The 14534-nt window shown below is 34.5% G+C and overlaps 3 protein-coding genes across 6 annotated transcripts; 1 reads left to right on the top strand and 2 right to left on the bottom strand.

Moving 5' to 3' along the window:
* Positions 1-803: 803 nt before the first annotated feature.
* LOC122530910 (DNA ligase 1-like) lies at positions 804-5737 on the bottom strand. 2 transcript variants are annotated; one of them, XM_043658312.1, is made up of 3 exons: positions 4933-5737; positions 4200-4257; positions 804-4104 (listed from the first exon to the last, which is right to left on the bottom strand). In XM_043658312.1, the coding sequence occupies exons 1-3, from the start codon at positions 5073-5075 to the stop codon at positions 2800-2802; spliced, it is 1506 nt and encodes a 501-aa protein (XP_043514247.1). In that variant the 5' UTR covers positions 5076-5737; the 3' UTR covers positions 804-2799. The 2 variants fall into 2 exon arrangements, with proteins under 2 accessions (XP_043514247.1, XP_043514246.1); XM_043658311.1 differs by having other exon boundaries at positions 804-4107; positions 4933-5735.
* Positions 5738-6291: 554 nt separating this feature from the next.
* LOC122530912 (vesicular integral-membrane protein VIP36) lies at positions 6292-9718 on the top strand. The gene is made up of 7 exons (XM_043658322.1): positions 6292-6547; positions 6804-6919; positions 7074-7271; positions 7349-7511; positions 8280-8446; positions 8561-8624; positions 8720-9718. The coding sequence occupies exons 1-7, from the start codon at positions 6436-6438 to the stop codon at positions 8869-8871; spliced, it is 972 nt and encodes a 323-aa protein (XP_043514257.1). The 5' UTR covers positions 6292-6435; the 3' UTR covers positions 8872-9718.
* Positions 9719-10920: 1202 nt separating this feature from the next.
* Positions 10921-14492, bottom strand: LOC122530907 (wolframin). Of its 3 annotated transcripts, none has more exons than XM_043658301.1 (6): positions 14238-14492; positions 13750-13854; positions 13452-13668; positions 13146-13369; positions 11866-13085; positions 10921-11790 (listed from the first exon to the last, which is right to left on the bottom strand). In XM_043658301.1, exons 1-6 carry the CDS (start codon positions 14293-14295, stop codon positions 11005-11007), a joined length of 2610 nt encoding a protein of 869 aa, XP_043514236.1. In that variant the 5' UTR covers positions 14296-14492; the 3' UTR covers positions 10921-11004. The 3 variants fall into 3 exon arrangements, with proteins under 3 accessions (XP_043514236.1, XP_043514238.1, XP_043514237.1); XM_043658303.1 differs by having other exon boundaries at positions 11866-13052; XM_043658302.1 differs by having other exon boundaries at positions 11866-13070; positions 14238-14490.
* Between the last annotated feature and the right edge of the window lie 42 nt (positions 14493-14534).

Below are 14534 nucleotides of genomic sequence, written 5' to 3'. Positions count from 1 at the left end.
CGTGAATCGTCTACTTGGAAACGAGGGATGGGATCGAGTCTGGCGTGTACTTACGAATGTGAGTTAACAAGCATGCTTATACTCACTTTATAAATAGACGAGCTAATACATGCTCACTTTACACAAACTGATTACAGACGCAGTTTATACCATTGTAAACCGATGCAATGGAGAAGCATGTTTCTATCTCTCTACAGTTAATTTTTCAATATTGCGTTCGAAGATCTATTTAATTAAAAAATATAAATCGTCAATTCTCTTTGAATTGTCAGAATTAGAGGCAGAAAAACAAACTTAAATACATACACCTCATTTTGTACTAATTCCCACTTGTCTGTCTTTTCATTTGCCTCTGTGATAAATTTTTGAAATTGCAAAGAGACTTTTGGAGGACGTTTGGAGCGATTTGGAGCGAAATGAAAGCTGGAAAAAAAAAGGCAAATGAGGAAGTGCGCTTCGTCCAATGAGGAATCTCTGACGCACACCGTCGAGATGCTGACGCTTGTAAGGAATCTCGCCTCGAAAGATACGAAAACCTGCTTCCTGTTCTCGATCCCGTCTGCAGCTATAAAATAAAAGCCCGAGGTTAAGGTTAAAGTACCGTAACGACTGGCCTCTCAGATTTCCAAGGTTTATTATAAATCTTCATATCTTCTATATACATTATTCATACATGGTTTTCAATCTTCTCTTCTTCTTTTTTCCTTTTTTCTTTTTTTTTTTGTTTTTCTTTTTTTTTTTTTTTTTTTTTTTTTTTTTTTTTTTTTTTTTTTTTTTTTTTTTTTTTTTAGTTTTTTCTCTTTTCTTCGTTTGGATGTAACAAGTAGAAAAGTGCGTAGAGCTGTGTTACACACACGTTTCGGCTCTGATGAACTTTCAACAGTTGCAGTTTTTGGAAACGCGAAACACGTGTTAATCTCTACGTGGAAGATGAATGTTTCTGTTGTTCGATCGTCATGGTGAGAAAGAACGTCATGGAGAAAAAAATACTGTACGCGTGTGCATTTATGTTCCGGGAATTACGTGGATATTCACCGCAATAAAAACGTGAACCTAACTGTCGAAACAACGCTCGACAGATTCATACTCGACGCGACACATGTAATAACTTTGTCCGACTCTCCGGTACTTACAACCATATCTAACAAACATCAATTGCAAATGTTTCGCATTTCGCAATGTTTCCTTCGAAATCGTTTCGAACTACTCCGCTACTTCCGTTATCGACATGCATTGGCAAATTTGAGTATCTGTGAATCAGTGTCGTAAAATAGTGTTTCGCGTTTTTACTGTCGCAAAAAGGACATCGTATTTTTTCAAAGAAAAAAAGAAAACAATGCATCGCGACGGAAAGAAAAGTGATCTTGATTTAATTAATCACGACACTGCTCTGCGTTTTCCAATAAAAATTCGCGCGGGCAAACGTGTTAAACTTATTCTTGTTCTTTTTTTTTTTTTTTTTTCTTTTCCTCTTTCGTGCAAATCGAGAAACAATCGTTATTGGTATTTTCTTGAACGTTCAGGAATAAATACAGAATATACATATTTATTTGTAGCACTCGTCGTGCAATTTCACCTGTGTGAAACGTAGCTTGGTGAATTTGTTTCAAGAAAAGTTTAATCGTCGTTAATTTAGGAGCCCAACGCCTCAAGAAAAATGGGAACAGCAACTTCGTCGCAGGTACTGTCCATAAAATACGAGCCATTTCGCAACAAACCGCATTTTTAATCCTACGCATGTAAATAAGTAAAATTGTCATTGCAGTCTTACTAACTTGAGATTTCCGTGAATCTCGCGATAAAATGTAATGCAAGCTCTAGAATTGCTTCGACATTGCGGACGCACAGGGCAAACAACATATTGTACTTCTTTATACAATATCCTTGGACTTCCGATTGACTTGACTGTCTCCTTTATCGAAACATAAACTTATTCTTCTTAAGTAGGTATCCTACGATGATAATCGACTTACGTCTAGTAATATGAGAAAATATATTTTGTAACGTCAATGGAGTAAAATAATCTGTTGCGATATTTAAACTGAAACTGAAGCGAACAAAACGAACAGAACGAAGATACGTTCTCTAACGACTCGAATGTATCTACATAATCAAGAATCGATCGATGTGGCTGATACAATGCACGAGGGGAGTACACGTAGCATACTTGAAAAATATAGTCTGCGAAGTAGCTTCTCGAGTGATGGGATGACGGATTCTACCATTACATATTTCTTTATATAATTACACTCTGTTGTTCGTATAAAATATACTCAACTGCTAGTGACAAATATAAGACGTACTTAATAATATACATATAATATATATAGTCGAAGTTTAAAAGATTATTCATTAAGAATGCAATATCTTTTCATGAGCCTCTGTCGTGTGGAATTACACTGTTTTATAATATAATACGTATCTCGTGTAAAGAATAGAAATGCTTTAGAAAAACTATAATACCATAAACATTTTGTCTCAGAGAAACAAAGCACTAGCCAATTGTTTAAGACGATAATAGAAGAAAAAGAAAACGTGGAAGAAATGAAAAAAAAAAAATAATAATAATAAACGTAGAAACCTATACGAACAAATGAAAAAAAAATTTCGCCTTATCGAAGAAATATAATTCTCCGGTTTAACTCAACGATACGATACGATACGATACGATACAACATGTATATACCTAGGCATGTTTATCCAAACGCATGGCATAACACGAACCGTGCTTCCTTCGCGTGCAAAAATATATAAAAATTCTTTCTCATCGATCGACGCTGGAGATTCCGACGATAATTTTTACATGATAACACACCATTTTTTGCTACCTTCGCTCGCCGATTTACTATTCTCGTCCAGCTCCAATTTATCGGACTGAAACTTCAACTCGGAGACCGGCGTGGAGACTTGTATAGGCTTGCGTAACCCTTTCAACAAACTGATGGGACTATGTAACAAGCTGTTCTCGGCTTCTATTTTCTGCTTCTTGATAGAATTCCAGTCCTCGGCGTCCTGTTTTCGCTTTCTGTCGACTGGACTACCGTTCGTGGTTGAAAGCGTGTCGGACAAGTTGCTGCTGTAACGAAGGATCTTATAGTCTATCGTTTCGTCTGGCGGCAGTGATGCGCTCGACGTATTGACGAACATTGAGTCACTCGGCGAGTACCTATGCTCGCGTAAAGTAACGTGACGCATTCTGCTGAGAGAACGTCGCCCGGAAATGCTTCTCAGTGTCTTTCCGAAGGACATGTCCTTCATCGGCTGGTTCAACGTACCATGACTAACGTTACCCGTATCGTGTAACTTCGAGTTCTCTTTCAAACAGTCGTTCAGCTTGATCTGCACGTCCTTCAACATTATCGAAGGATCGTACGAAACGAACGACGCGTTCTTATTCGCACCTTCCTCGGGTTTCTCCTTCTCTTCTTCCTTCTCCTTCTGAACCTCGCTCTGCGACGGGGTCTCCGACGTTTCTGACATCTCCGACGTCGTGAATTCCAGAATGTCTACCGAATTACTTTCCGTCTCGGTTTGTGACTCGCTCTGCAGATCTTCCTTCTCTTGCGTGTCGTTCTTCGTTGCCTCTGCCTCAGAAGAGCATTTCTCATCGTCCTCTTTCTTTAAATCTGCATCGTTCGTCGTTTCCGTACTTGTGTTTTCAACATTGTCTTCCACTTCGAACTGCAAATTTAAATTGCTCTCCTCGGAATCCTCCACCTCTTGACTTTTATCAGAATTGTTCACTTTCTTTTGGCGTTTAGACTCCTCCTTTTCAACTACTGTTTCATTATTTACCTCTTGCGTCTCTAAATCCTCTTGTGTCTTTGAAACTGAAACAGATTTGCCAGTAGCATGATCACACTTCTTATCAGATTCTTCCGCATCCTGAGAACTATCTGTTTTGGTGGACGTCATTTCTACGGTTGGGTTTAGCTTTGCATCTGCCTCTTCTGATTCTGGCTGCATCTTCACGGCGTCTGATTCCTCGCTCCTTTCTGGAACAATTAATTTCTTTTTCTTCGAGCTTCCAGCCGCTCTATCTGAATTGTCTGTGGTTAGTTTTGCAATACGGGTCAGCTCAAATTTCGTCGACGTCTCAATTTTCTTCTATAACAAACGTATTTTTTCATAGTTTTTTAGCAGGGCGGTCAACAAAAACATTTTCAAAAAAGAAACTTTGAGAAAATTATGAGACTCACTTTAAAGTTCTTCCTTGGATTATGCGGTACTTTCTTCTGTAAGGTACTCAATTTAGATCTGAAATAAAAGTATTGTAACGTTCAAAATCATTAGGAAAGAATCATACGGATATTTATAATCCACGGAACTAGAAATTCTGGAGGTGATGAGAGGTACTGATCCAAAAAAAAAAAGAAAAAAAAAAAAGAAAAAAAATACTTGACAAAGCAGCTACACCAAAGTTTCTCCCCTTACCGATTTACTTAACAAACCTACATGTTTCCTCTTTATTTGCCCATTTCGTTTTCAGTTAGTTCCAACTTCCAGTTACTTCTAATCCAATAAAATCTGTTGGGAAACCGTGTCTTTCAATTTGCACGCGTGCAAAGTCAACCAAGTACGCGAGAGTTCGGAAATTCGCACTAAGTAAAGTAAAAGGTCTTCGTTCACAAAATATTAGCAAAACATCGGTAGTTATCTCCTGGTAAAAATGTGACACTTGCCCACCGCTTTATCCTCGGCAGGAGGGGGAATGCACGATGAAAGAAATTACTCGCGTGTCTGTCGACCTTTTTCTTCGCAAAAAATACGAGCGAGAAAGATTGTTTGCATGTAAGATGCGATTATCTCGGAGGAGGGGGGGCTCGAGAACGACGAAAGAATGAGAGAAAAGGAGAAACTAACAAAGCGGAAGGCTAAACAGAGAAACTATGGATAAACTTGCTGTTCATTGGGCTGATTGATTTTACAAACCTGTTCGAAATCGTGGATTCGCGCTGTCTCTTGTGCAAGCTAGTTTCAGAAGGATTTGGTGGCGCGGTCGTTGCCTTGAGTCTCCAATTGTACAAATTCCTCTCATCGCCCCCAGAGGTCGCCTTCTTTGGCGTCTTACCCATAATGTTAGCGTACGTTTACGTCCTGCCTATTTAACTCGTCGTTGTGATCGCTTTTCCACGCCCTTTTCTCGCAGACCCACCCTCGCCCACGTAAACGCGACAAGCTCCCCACCGTTCAATCACGGAAGATCGAGTTTGTCTATCTCAATACCTTGCTTATCTACCTATATACCTGCAGATATACGTATACGTATGTATATATATCTCGATCGCTTCTTCCCGTCTCTTTTTTGTTCTCTATCTGTCGTTTCTTTCTTTTTCTTTTTCGTTTTCTTTCTCCCGGCCACTTACAACATCAGCACGTAACCAAGCGTGAAATGTTATTCGGAAAACATGTCGAACGACGCGGCGATACAATCGACACGAGACGCCATGTAATAATACCGTTTGATTACCGCGATCGTGTAAACGCACGCGCCGAGATCACGTCGGAACAGCCACTCGGCCACTCATACGAATTTATCCTCGCTATCCCTCCTGGGCTTTGTAATTGGATCGAGATTTTTACGTAACTGATCCGACGGGGGGGATACACCTTCCGAGGAAAAAATATACGCTACGCTAACTGTACACGCATTCACACGATCGCTGCCGGTACCTTATTCTTCCAATACTAGCGGTAAATTCCGTTGACAAATAGCACAGATCAACACGCAGTGTCGCGTGGCGCTGCCATCGTTGCCGCGTTGCGAGGCTTTCGTGGAACGAGAAGCAAAACTATGTTTTATGAAATACCGCATTATATTATGCATACTTGTGTCAATCTGTTCATTTTAACCTGTAAGTTACGATTTGCATAATATGCTCGAAAAATCGAAACTTAAAAGTCATCGTGAAATATACCATATCTCGCTTTATGGGTATTCTGCATTCTCTTCTCGCGTGTTTCGCGCGTTCCGCAAATATTCAAGTTCTTTAAATTTTTAATGCACACAAATATCGTCCGTACGTGACCGATAAACAGATCGAGAAATATTTTAATATTTTCAATTGTCTTCAACTCCAATGATCTTTAAAAGACGTGTTTCTTGGTATCTTGGTATTAGAAAGAATCATAATGAAACCTAAATAGTATTAATCGAATTTGAATCATCGTTCACAGTTTTCATGTAGCTGTTCTGTAACTAAAAGTCGCATGGCAACGCTGATTCCTACCGATATAAATCCCTAGACGCAGCTTGAAGAAATATTTGAATTTTGACTATTAACTGAACTGTTTCAGTGACTAATTTCAAGATATCAAAGATCATGCGACGATGATTCCGGTAGATTTTACAAATTACGCGTCGTAGTTGTCGGAAAATACAACGTAGAGACTATAATATTTAAACTATTGTTATGCCCATATGAAATATACAAAATGAATGTGATACCGTGTTGGATATTAATTAGTGTATTAGAATTAGTATCAGCAGAATGGAATACAAAAGACTATATGAAACGAGAACATTCTTTGATCAGACCATATCAAGGTTTGTGAATTTTGTATACTTCGAGTTTCTAGTGCGATGTGATATGACGTGCATATTTTTGTATTCTTAATTAGATGACTGTTATTGCGTTTTATTATTTATCCCTTATGTTATTTTATATTATGTATAACTTTAAATGTAAATGTACATTAGAATGAAAAAGTTATATTAATAAGAAAAGCCATAACAAAGGCAAAGTGTAAATCTGTTTTGTAGATAAGAATTAATACATGTGAACGTTTTAATACATATTTAGGATCTGGAATGACAATACCCTACTGGGATTTTACGGGTAGTACAATGGTGACAAATAACTATATAAGATTAACTCCAGATTTGCAGAGTAAACAGGGTGCCATATGGAATTCAGTCGTAAGTTTGAGATGTTTAACAATTTAATGAAAACAAAATTCTTGAGAATTATGTTCCAACTCGTCTCACGTGAAAGATTTTATTTAGTTAAAAACTGCCAAGACAATGCAACCGCAGCCTAATTGAATGGTTACCCTGATATTTGTTTATTTAGCCGTGTCATGTAAGAAATTGGGAGCTCCAAGTTCATTTTAAAGTTCACGGAAAGGGAAAAGATTTGTTTGGCGATGGTTTTGTTATTTGGTATGCAAGAGAGAGAATGAAAACAGGTCCTGTCTTTGGAAATCAAGATTATTTCCAGGGATTGGCCATAATTTTAGATACATATAGTAATCACAATGGTCCACACAATGTATGTATATGAAATAATTTTAGTTTTGCATTATAAATTAAAAGTTAAAGTCGTGATGACTATTTTGAATTTTACAGCACCAACATCCTTACATTTCTGCCATGGTTAATAATGGTTCTTTGCATTATGATCACGATCGCGATGGAACGCATACACAAATTGCAGGTTGTGAAGCAAACTTTAGAAATTTAGAACATGATACACATATTGGTGTGAGATATGAAAGAGATACACTAACTGGTAAGTACATGTAAAAACAAAATATTTTTAGGCATGACAAAAAATGTTGTCATATAACTGTGTATAGTATCTCATTACATATTATGTGAAAGAGTGTTTCAATACTGCATTCTACCAATAAATGAACCTTTTCATTCATTTGTATTCAACTAATATCCTTAATGTTAATGATAACTTCACATTGGCTTAATATTGATTGTCTTCAGAGAGAGAGAGAGGGGGAGAAAGGGAGTGAGAGAATGAGAGAGAGAATTGCAATCGTGTAATTAAAAATATTCATGTTGATCTTTTCTTGAAATAGATGTTTATAGTTATGCTTTCTATGTATTCTATCATTTTATGTGGTATTCTACAAATTGACATTACAGTAAGGTCTTACCCTGAAGCCTCGTGGCTTACATCATGGAGTGCCTCTATTTCAGCAAGTGATATTTTCTTCATCTTTTCATACATTATACATATATCATCTTTTTATTTTACTTCATTTCACTTATCGTTGAAAATATTATTACAAGTAAATAATTAGAACCCGTAATACCTATATTTAAACAACAATTAACAAATCTGCATGAAGTTTTATGAAATAAATGTATAAAAATAGTTGCTTTTATATTAAATGTATATTTAACTAAATTTATATATGATTTTTATTCCTTATTTGTAATAAGCATGAAATAAGTCAGCTTAATGTGCATAAAGTAAATATAAAATACAATATCTGTATAGATATTTTTGCGAAAAATTTCTAACATCTCCTTTTTATTGTAGTTTCCACAGATTTTTCAAACAAAGCTGCATGGAAGGAGTGCTTTTCTGTAAAAGACATAAAACTGCCTACAGGATATTACATTGGAATTTCGGCAACAACAGGAGATTTATCTGATAATCATGATATACTATCCATTCGTTTATTTGAATTAGATTTACCAGATGATGTAAGTAGTATTCTTTGTTTTAAGTACTTCAAACGATTGTTTTAAGTACTTCAAACGATTCTTAAATATTATATTACACCATTATTTATAAGAATACATTATATTCAATTCCAGCCAAGAGATCAAGAAGATAGATCGAATATTTTGCCATCAGCTGCATATTTTGATGCACCTCGAGGTATGTAATAAATGCTAGGAGAAATATATTTGACAAAATCAATTCTTGTAATCGTTTTAATCTTATAATTCTCTTTTCTTTTTCTTTTTTTACAGAACACGTAGATGACCCAAAACAATCTGCATTTAGTAGAATAATGTTTTTCTTTTTAATGCTTATAGCAGCGCTTGCATTAATCGCCTGTGTAGTAATAGGTATTATGTGGTATCAGAAACATCAAGAAAATAGCAGGAAACGATTTTATTAAATCGCGGTGCTTTATGAATTATTCCATTTTTAAATCTTTTGTTTCTATTGAATATTCTTTCTTTAAAAAATAAGGTGTAGTCATAACGTGTTCATAAGACTGTTCCCCTTAATGTTAGAGTAACAAATATCCATTCACGGTATCTTCGATTTTGAGAACGTTGTTTACGAGATATTTTGACGAAAATATGTCAACAAAGGATAAAACTGTCATAATAATGTATAAATAATTGCAGCAATCATAAGACGTGTCCAATTACGCCATTCGCTATTATAGTTCTAATAATGTTTGTCATGAATAATACAAAGTTCCTTTACCAAATATTAGTTTTCATATTCTTAAGTTGCTGCAATAAATTTCTTTTAGAAATAAGTTGAATTATTCGCGTACGAATTAAACATATTATTCCTTAAGTGAATTTTAGTTTGAAAAAATGCGATAATTGCAATAAATTTAAGAGATAAAAGTAAAAGAATAAGTTTTCTGAAGCAACATTATAATTCACATTGTTAACGCAAAATATCGTACGTTACATTACTGATAGAAAAACGAACTCTAAAAAATAATCATCGATTTCTACAAGAGCGTTTTTTCTCGCTTTGACTTATCATTACGTCTATGGATTCGATATAATAGAAATGATTTTACTGATGTAGATTTTATATTTGTATATAAAAATTATCAATGTGGAATAGTTATAGTGATTTCGTGCTGTACAATTCGGTTTTATACAAAAGATAAAGGGAACCAAAATCTTGAAATAAACAATTGTTAAGAAACATAATGTTATTATTTGTGAAAATAATGTACATCACTCGTTGCCAAATACAAAAATTAAATACAAAAATTAAATTGTGTAAAAAATATTTACCTTATAAAAAACAGAAAATTGTAAGTAAAAACGAATATTTTCTATTAAAATATATTTCCTATAAGATTATAAGCAACTGAAGCAAAGCATTTAATGACAGTATTTTTGCTTCTTAAAATATATTTTATTAAATAATAGTATTTATATATTATATTAAATAATAGTATAAATAATAGTATTTATTTGAACAGAAAACATCAAGGCACATCTATATTTGTCTTTTGTTTCTGCTATAATCTTTTACTATTGTCCTGATATGATATATAGAGTAACTGCCATCTCTTTTAGACAGTTATAAGATTCTTTAATTGTTTTAAAATCTAAACACTTAACATCAATTTAACAATCCTACACGTCATACATGTATATATCTTTACTACTTCTTCAAGTACATATAATATTCACATAGCATTTACACGAGGAAAGATATTTCAACTAAATTAATTTTCGAAATATCGTCGAGCTTCATAAATTTATGTGAAGGTATTAAGTCCTAAGAAATGAAAGATCAATACAGATACACATCACATTTGTTGTACTACGTACATCGTTCTTGAACATTTGATAGAATTCGTGACGTGAATGCGAATGATGTGTCCTTCATTAAAAATTTAGCATTTCAAAAACAGTTGTAATATTTTACTATTAAGTTAAAATAAAATCGAAAAGTTCTACCTCTTTCGATTTTCCGAAAACGGAATAGAAAAATATTAAGCGCATTTATTTCTATTACTGGCAGTAATACTTACGAAAATATATCAATCTTAAAATATACGTGTATAAGTGTACTCTTTGACGTAGATACTTGATGAGTTTTTAATGAATTCTAATGCCTGAGGTGTTGGTAACATCAAAATATGTTTTTCCTTTCATAGATAATAGTTAAAAGTAGTTAAAAAATATACTCTTAAAAATCTAATGTAACATTTAAACAATAATTTCGAATTTAATCATTAAAAAAATAAATAACCCGAATATTTTTATATAATTAACCAAACTCATTTTTTTTTTTTTTTTTTTTAGAGAAAAATACTGACACTTAATATTTACAACACTATAAATTCTTTCTTTCTGCATTTTCAATTTTGTTTTTTCTGCTGCGTTCGTTTCCTTTCTTTACAAAGTCTTTCAATTAATATGTCTCGGTAATACTTTGAAAGGAAATTCAGGATACTATCTCTTTGTAAATAACTTTATCTTAATATTCGAGAGAACGCTTGATACTGTACATTTCATACATTGTATAGTCGCACAAGATGCGACTATTTAAACATTACGATAGGATTCAACAAAAAGTTCAGAACTGTTTTTACACTTAAATAAAGATCGCTTAAAATCGAACTAATCGTTATGTGATATTTATAACGTTTATAAGATTTTAAATTAATAGAATGACATGCGAGACAACCAATTTCTTCCAAATCAATATGAGGCTCGGATCCACCGAGTAACGACTCGTCCTCTAAACCATCGTTCAGAAATGTACCAGAAAACCAAATTTTATCGCCTGGATATATATTCAAACTAAAATTGGTAAAAGAGTGATCCGCGATCAATAAAATTTCCGCATTGTTCCCCCACATACCACTCTTCATTTTAACTGTAATCTCAAATTCGTACTTATTCCAAGCGGGAAAGTGACATTTGTTTCGTCGTCTTTGAACGCTCGCGAAAAGCTTGCACTTTTCTTGCCTCAACTCGCCGCTTGAGCCACAACTGTTAATATACGGTTCTCCATACATACAACTAACTACATCTCTAATACTATCAGGCAGTTTGTCGAATATTGCCGCGATATTATTTTTTATTGATTTTAGCCTAACATTTGTTACGTAACCTTCCCATGAAATTAATATTCCTTCCAAATTGGCACATTGAATTTGCACCTGTGCCTTGGACGACAGCTCTTCCCATGCAGGCTGATGACAATGATTTTGATATTGTTCCCATGAAAGTGACGAAACACCTTCGTACGTGTCAGGTTCTTGTTTGTACTCCATTATCACTGGCCATGATAAAAACATGCCAGCACTGATACCCATGACCAACTGTAAAATTCATAGCAATTAAAACTTCTGGCTCTTGTAATATAACGTTCTTTTATTTAACGTCGATATGTTTACCTGTACAACGGTAATTATCCAATTGAGCTTAGGCGTTCGAGTTTTCCTTAAATACCAAGAGGCAAGAAATGGCATCCCTCCCAGTAAAGTAGTTACAGCTATTCTCATTGCTAAATCGCTTTCAGACAAATATTTAGCAGCGGCTACGATTGGCAAAATAATAGAAGCCAATCCAGCAAGTGGTAAAAAGAGGACCATACCAACTAATGCGAGAGCACCCCTAATTAAGCCGTACCACGTTGCACCTTGAGAGCTAAAGATCGCTATTTGCCACCAACTTAAAGTAACACAATGCGGTATCAAAGTTTGATAGGTTCCTCGCCAGTTATCCCGAGCAGCCATTTTTGCAAACACTGCCGGGATTAGGAGGTAAAAAACTGCACGAAAGTTCAAACAAAATTCGATACCGTTACCAACAACGTACGAGGCAAACGTTGGGACTCTTATGTCTAAAAATCTCCAACCCTGGGCAACTACGATATCTGTTTCGTACGGATACTTCGCCAAAACGTGGACACCGAAACTGAAGAGAGCTAAAAGATCCGGAAATTTGGACGAATCTTTCCATATAAAGTTTAACAATGTTATCAGCGTCAACGCAACCGCTATAATAGTGAATTCTGACTGAGGTGTCCATTGATGAGCTATGATAGGATAAATCATTAGATTTAAGAGTAAAGCAAGGAAGAAATGGCCATAAGGTTTGAGATTATTGCAGCAAAATTGATACTCCGCTTCGTCGGGATTTAAATTTCCACCAGAGTAACTGAGGAACAAGCCAGACCAAACACGAAAATTATTGAATTCGCGTTTTCGTTGTAACATTTGAAAAGTAGCGATAACCATAACAACGAAAGATAAATAATATAGAGCCATTGGTACGAAAAGTATGAGGCTTTCTGTACCAAATAATGAGTACAGTAAAAGAAGTAACAATATGTGTATATTCGATGTGAAGAGAATCTTCTTAATTGACATTCCCCTTTGACCTAGCGTTTCAATCAACCAAATATACAAACGTTTCAAAGATGCAAGGGGATGAATGAGAGGCCTTTGTAGCAGCGGTATAGTATCTAATGCCATTTGAGATGGATCTATCATACACAGTGCGTGTGAAACTATTGGGAGCATACCACGAGCATAACTAGCAGCAGCAGAAACAAGAGCTGCTTCTGTTATTTTCTCTCCTTGATGATCCATCCAATCTAAAAAATGTAATTCTATAAACAAATAAATTTTAATAAAAATCGAAGTAATAACTACTCTGTGTGTTTCCTCACCGTGGACATTGTTTTCTTTATCTTCATCCTTTTTAGATGTACATTCATCAGGAAGCTCATTTTTAGGAAAGTTGTTAGTTGAGACATCATTTATATCTTTTTGTGAGTTATTATGTACTACATTATTCGAACAAGAATAGTTATCACTGGATGAATTTGATGCTATATCTTTCATACGTTTTTGTAGCTGCTCTGTTGTGATAAAATCCTCGCCATTTGACAAACTGCATAATGTAAAATACATTATGCACGTACATATAAATATATACTTATTATTTTATTAATCAAATTTAATTTTTTTCATACCTGGTAAACATTTCTCTTGCTGCTCTCCTAGCTAATTTCTCATCTTGAGTCATGTCAAGACAAGTTTTGACATCATAATAGTTATGTTGCGTTATACCACGGCCAGTGGCTAAACATTTTCTAAGTATATCTGTTGCTTCCAAATTCCCTTGCTCCGATGCCTTTGTAAGCCAATATACACCTAACTTTGCATTTTCTTCCTTGTCAACGTCTAAATCTAAATGCATAAGTTATATTAAAATACATATTAATATTTTAATGTATTTAATAGTATATAAATAAGAATTTGCATCATTACCGCATCTTTCTTCCAACAATTGTTTTGCTAAAACTACTTGAGATTCTGGGCAACCATCTTCAGCTAGCTGAGATCTTAATCTTCTAAGAGAACCTCTTGGTCCATCTGAAATTATGCAATTGAACTATCATTTTATTATTCCTTTATTTAAAACAAAATACTTTTTATTATTTATAGTTTTATCAACTGGATTTTACTCATTTGTTCATGCACATACTTTTATGAGTTGGTAATATTTCACATTGAAATCTTGCTATTAATCATTGTTTATTTTGATTTGATAACTGTCAAAGTCTGTTTTTGCGAAAAAGAACAAAAGCATCTAATTGATATTTTTCTAAAAATCCGAAGAATTCTTGATCGTTTGTCATAGTTAGAAAAATATCATATCATTTTGTTCAAATCAGTCCACAGTGGCGTTGAATTAAACAAAATAAATAGAAATCATAAACTTCTACGGGAGATAGAAAGTGAAATTGTTGCGTTACCATGCAGTGTCCATTGTTTTCTTCCAGATCTACCAGATAATGGTACAATGCCAGCCATGGCTCCAAAAATTGAAAGAATCGTTATTAAGATATTTTCACTTTGCGTATTAATTATCGTACAAATGAATTATTCAATATCAAAAACTTCTTTCCCAATGTACATTCAAGATTTCTTGACAAAGCGACTGTTAAAAAATTAGCATTGAGGTATGATTCCATATTGCGCACGCGCATTTATTAAATAGGTTAGACTGCTGTACAAACGTCAAGAATAAACTACAATTTTAAATTCATCAA

This window comes from Frieseomelitta varia, unplaced genomic scaffold (genome assembly GCF_011392965.1).
Source record: "Frieseomelitta varia isolate USP_RPSP 00005682 unplaced genomic scaffold, Fvar_1.2 scaffold_364, whole genome shotgun sequence".
Lineage (NCBI taxonomy): Eukaryota > Metazoa > Arthropoda > Insecta > Hymenoptera > Apidae > Frieseomelitta > Frieseomelitta varia.
Note: the sequence above shows the minus strand (reverse complement) of the source record. Positions and strands in the feature narration are given on the sequence as shown.

What these genes read in the sequence shown, in the direction of transcription:
- LOC122530907 (XM_043658301.1), bottom strand. Translation starts at nt 14,295, where the DNA reads ATGGCTGGCATTGTACCATTATCTGGTAGATCTGGAAGAAAACAATGG. An exon ending in TAAAGAAAACAATGTCCACG is followed by an intron (nt 13,086 to 13,145) that starts GTGAGGAAACAC and finishes ATTTGTTTATAG; the next exon opens with AATTACATTTTTTAGATTGG. An exon ending in GGATAATTACCGTTGTACAG is followed by an intron (nt 11,791 to 11,865) that starts GTAAACATATCG and finishes TGAATTTTACAG; the next exon opens with TTGGTCATGGGTATCAGTGC.
- LOC122530910 (XM_043658311.1), bottom strand. Translation starts at nt 5,075, where the DNA reads ATGGGTAAGACGCCAAAGAAGGCGACCTCTGGGGGCGATGAGAGGAAT. An exon ending in GAATCCACGATTTCGAACAG is followed by an intron (nt 4,258 to 4,932) that starts GTTTGTAAAATC and finishes CTTTTATTTCAG; the next exon opens with ATCTAAATTGAGTACCTTAC. An exon ending in ATCCAAGGAAGAACTTTAAA is followed by an intron (nt 4,108 to 4,199) that starts GTGAGTCTCATA and finishes CGTTTGTTATAG; the next exon opens with AAGAAAATTGAGACGTCGAC.
- LOC122530912 (XM_043658322.1), top strand. Translation starts at nt 6,436, where the DNA reads ATGAATGTGATACCGTGTTGGATATTAATTAGTGTATTAGAATTAGTA. An exon ending in TTTGATCAGACCATATCAAG is followed by an intron (nt 6,548 to 6,803) that starts GTTTGTGAATTT and finishes ATACATATTTAG; the next exon opens with GATCTGGAATGACAATACCC. An exon ending in TGAAAGAGATACACTAACTG is followed by an intron (nt 7,512 to 8,279) that starts GTAAGTACATGT and finishes TTTTTATTGTAG; the next exon opens with TTTCCACAGATTTTTCAAAC.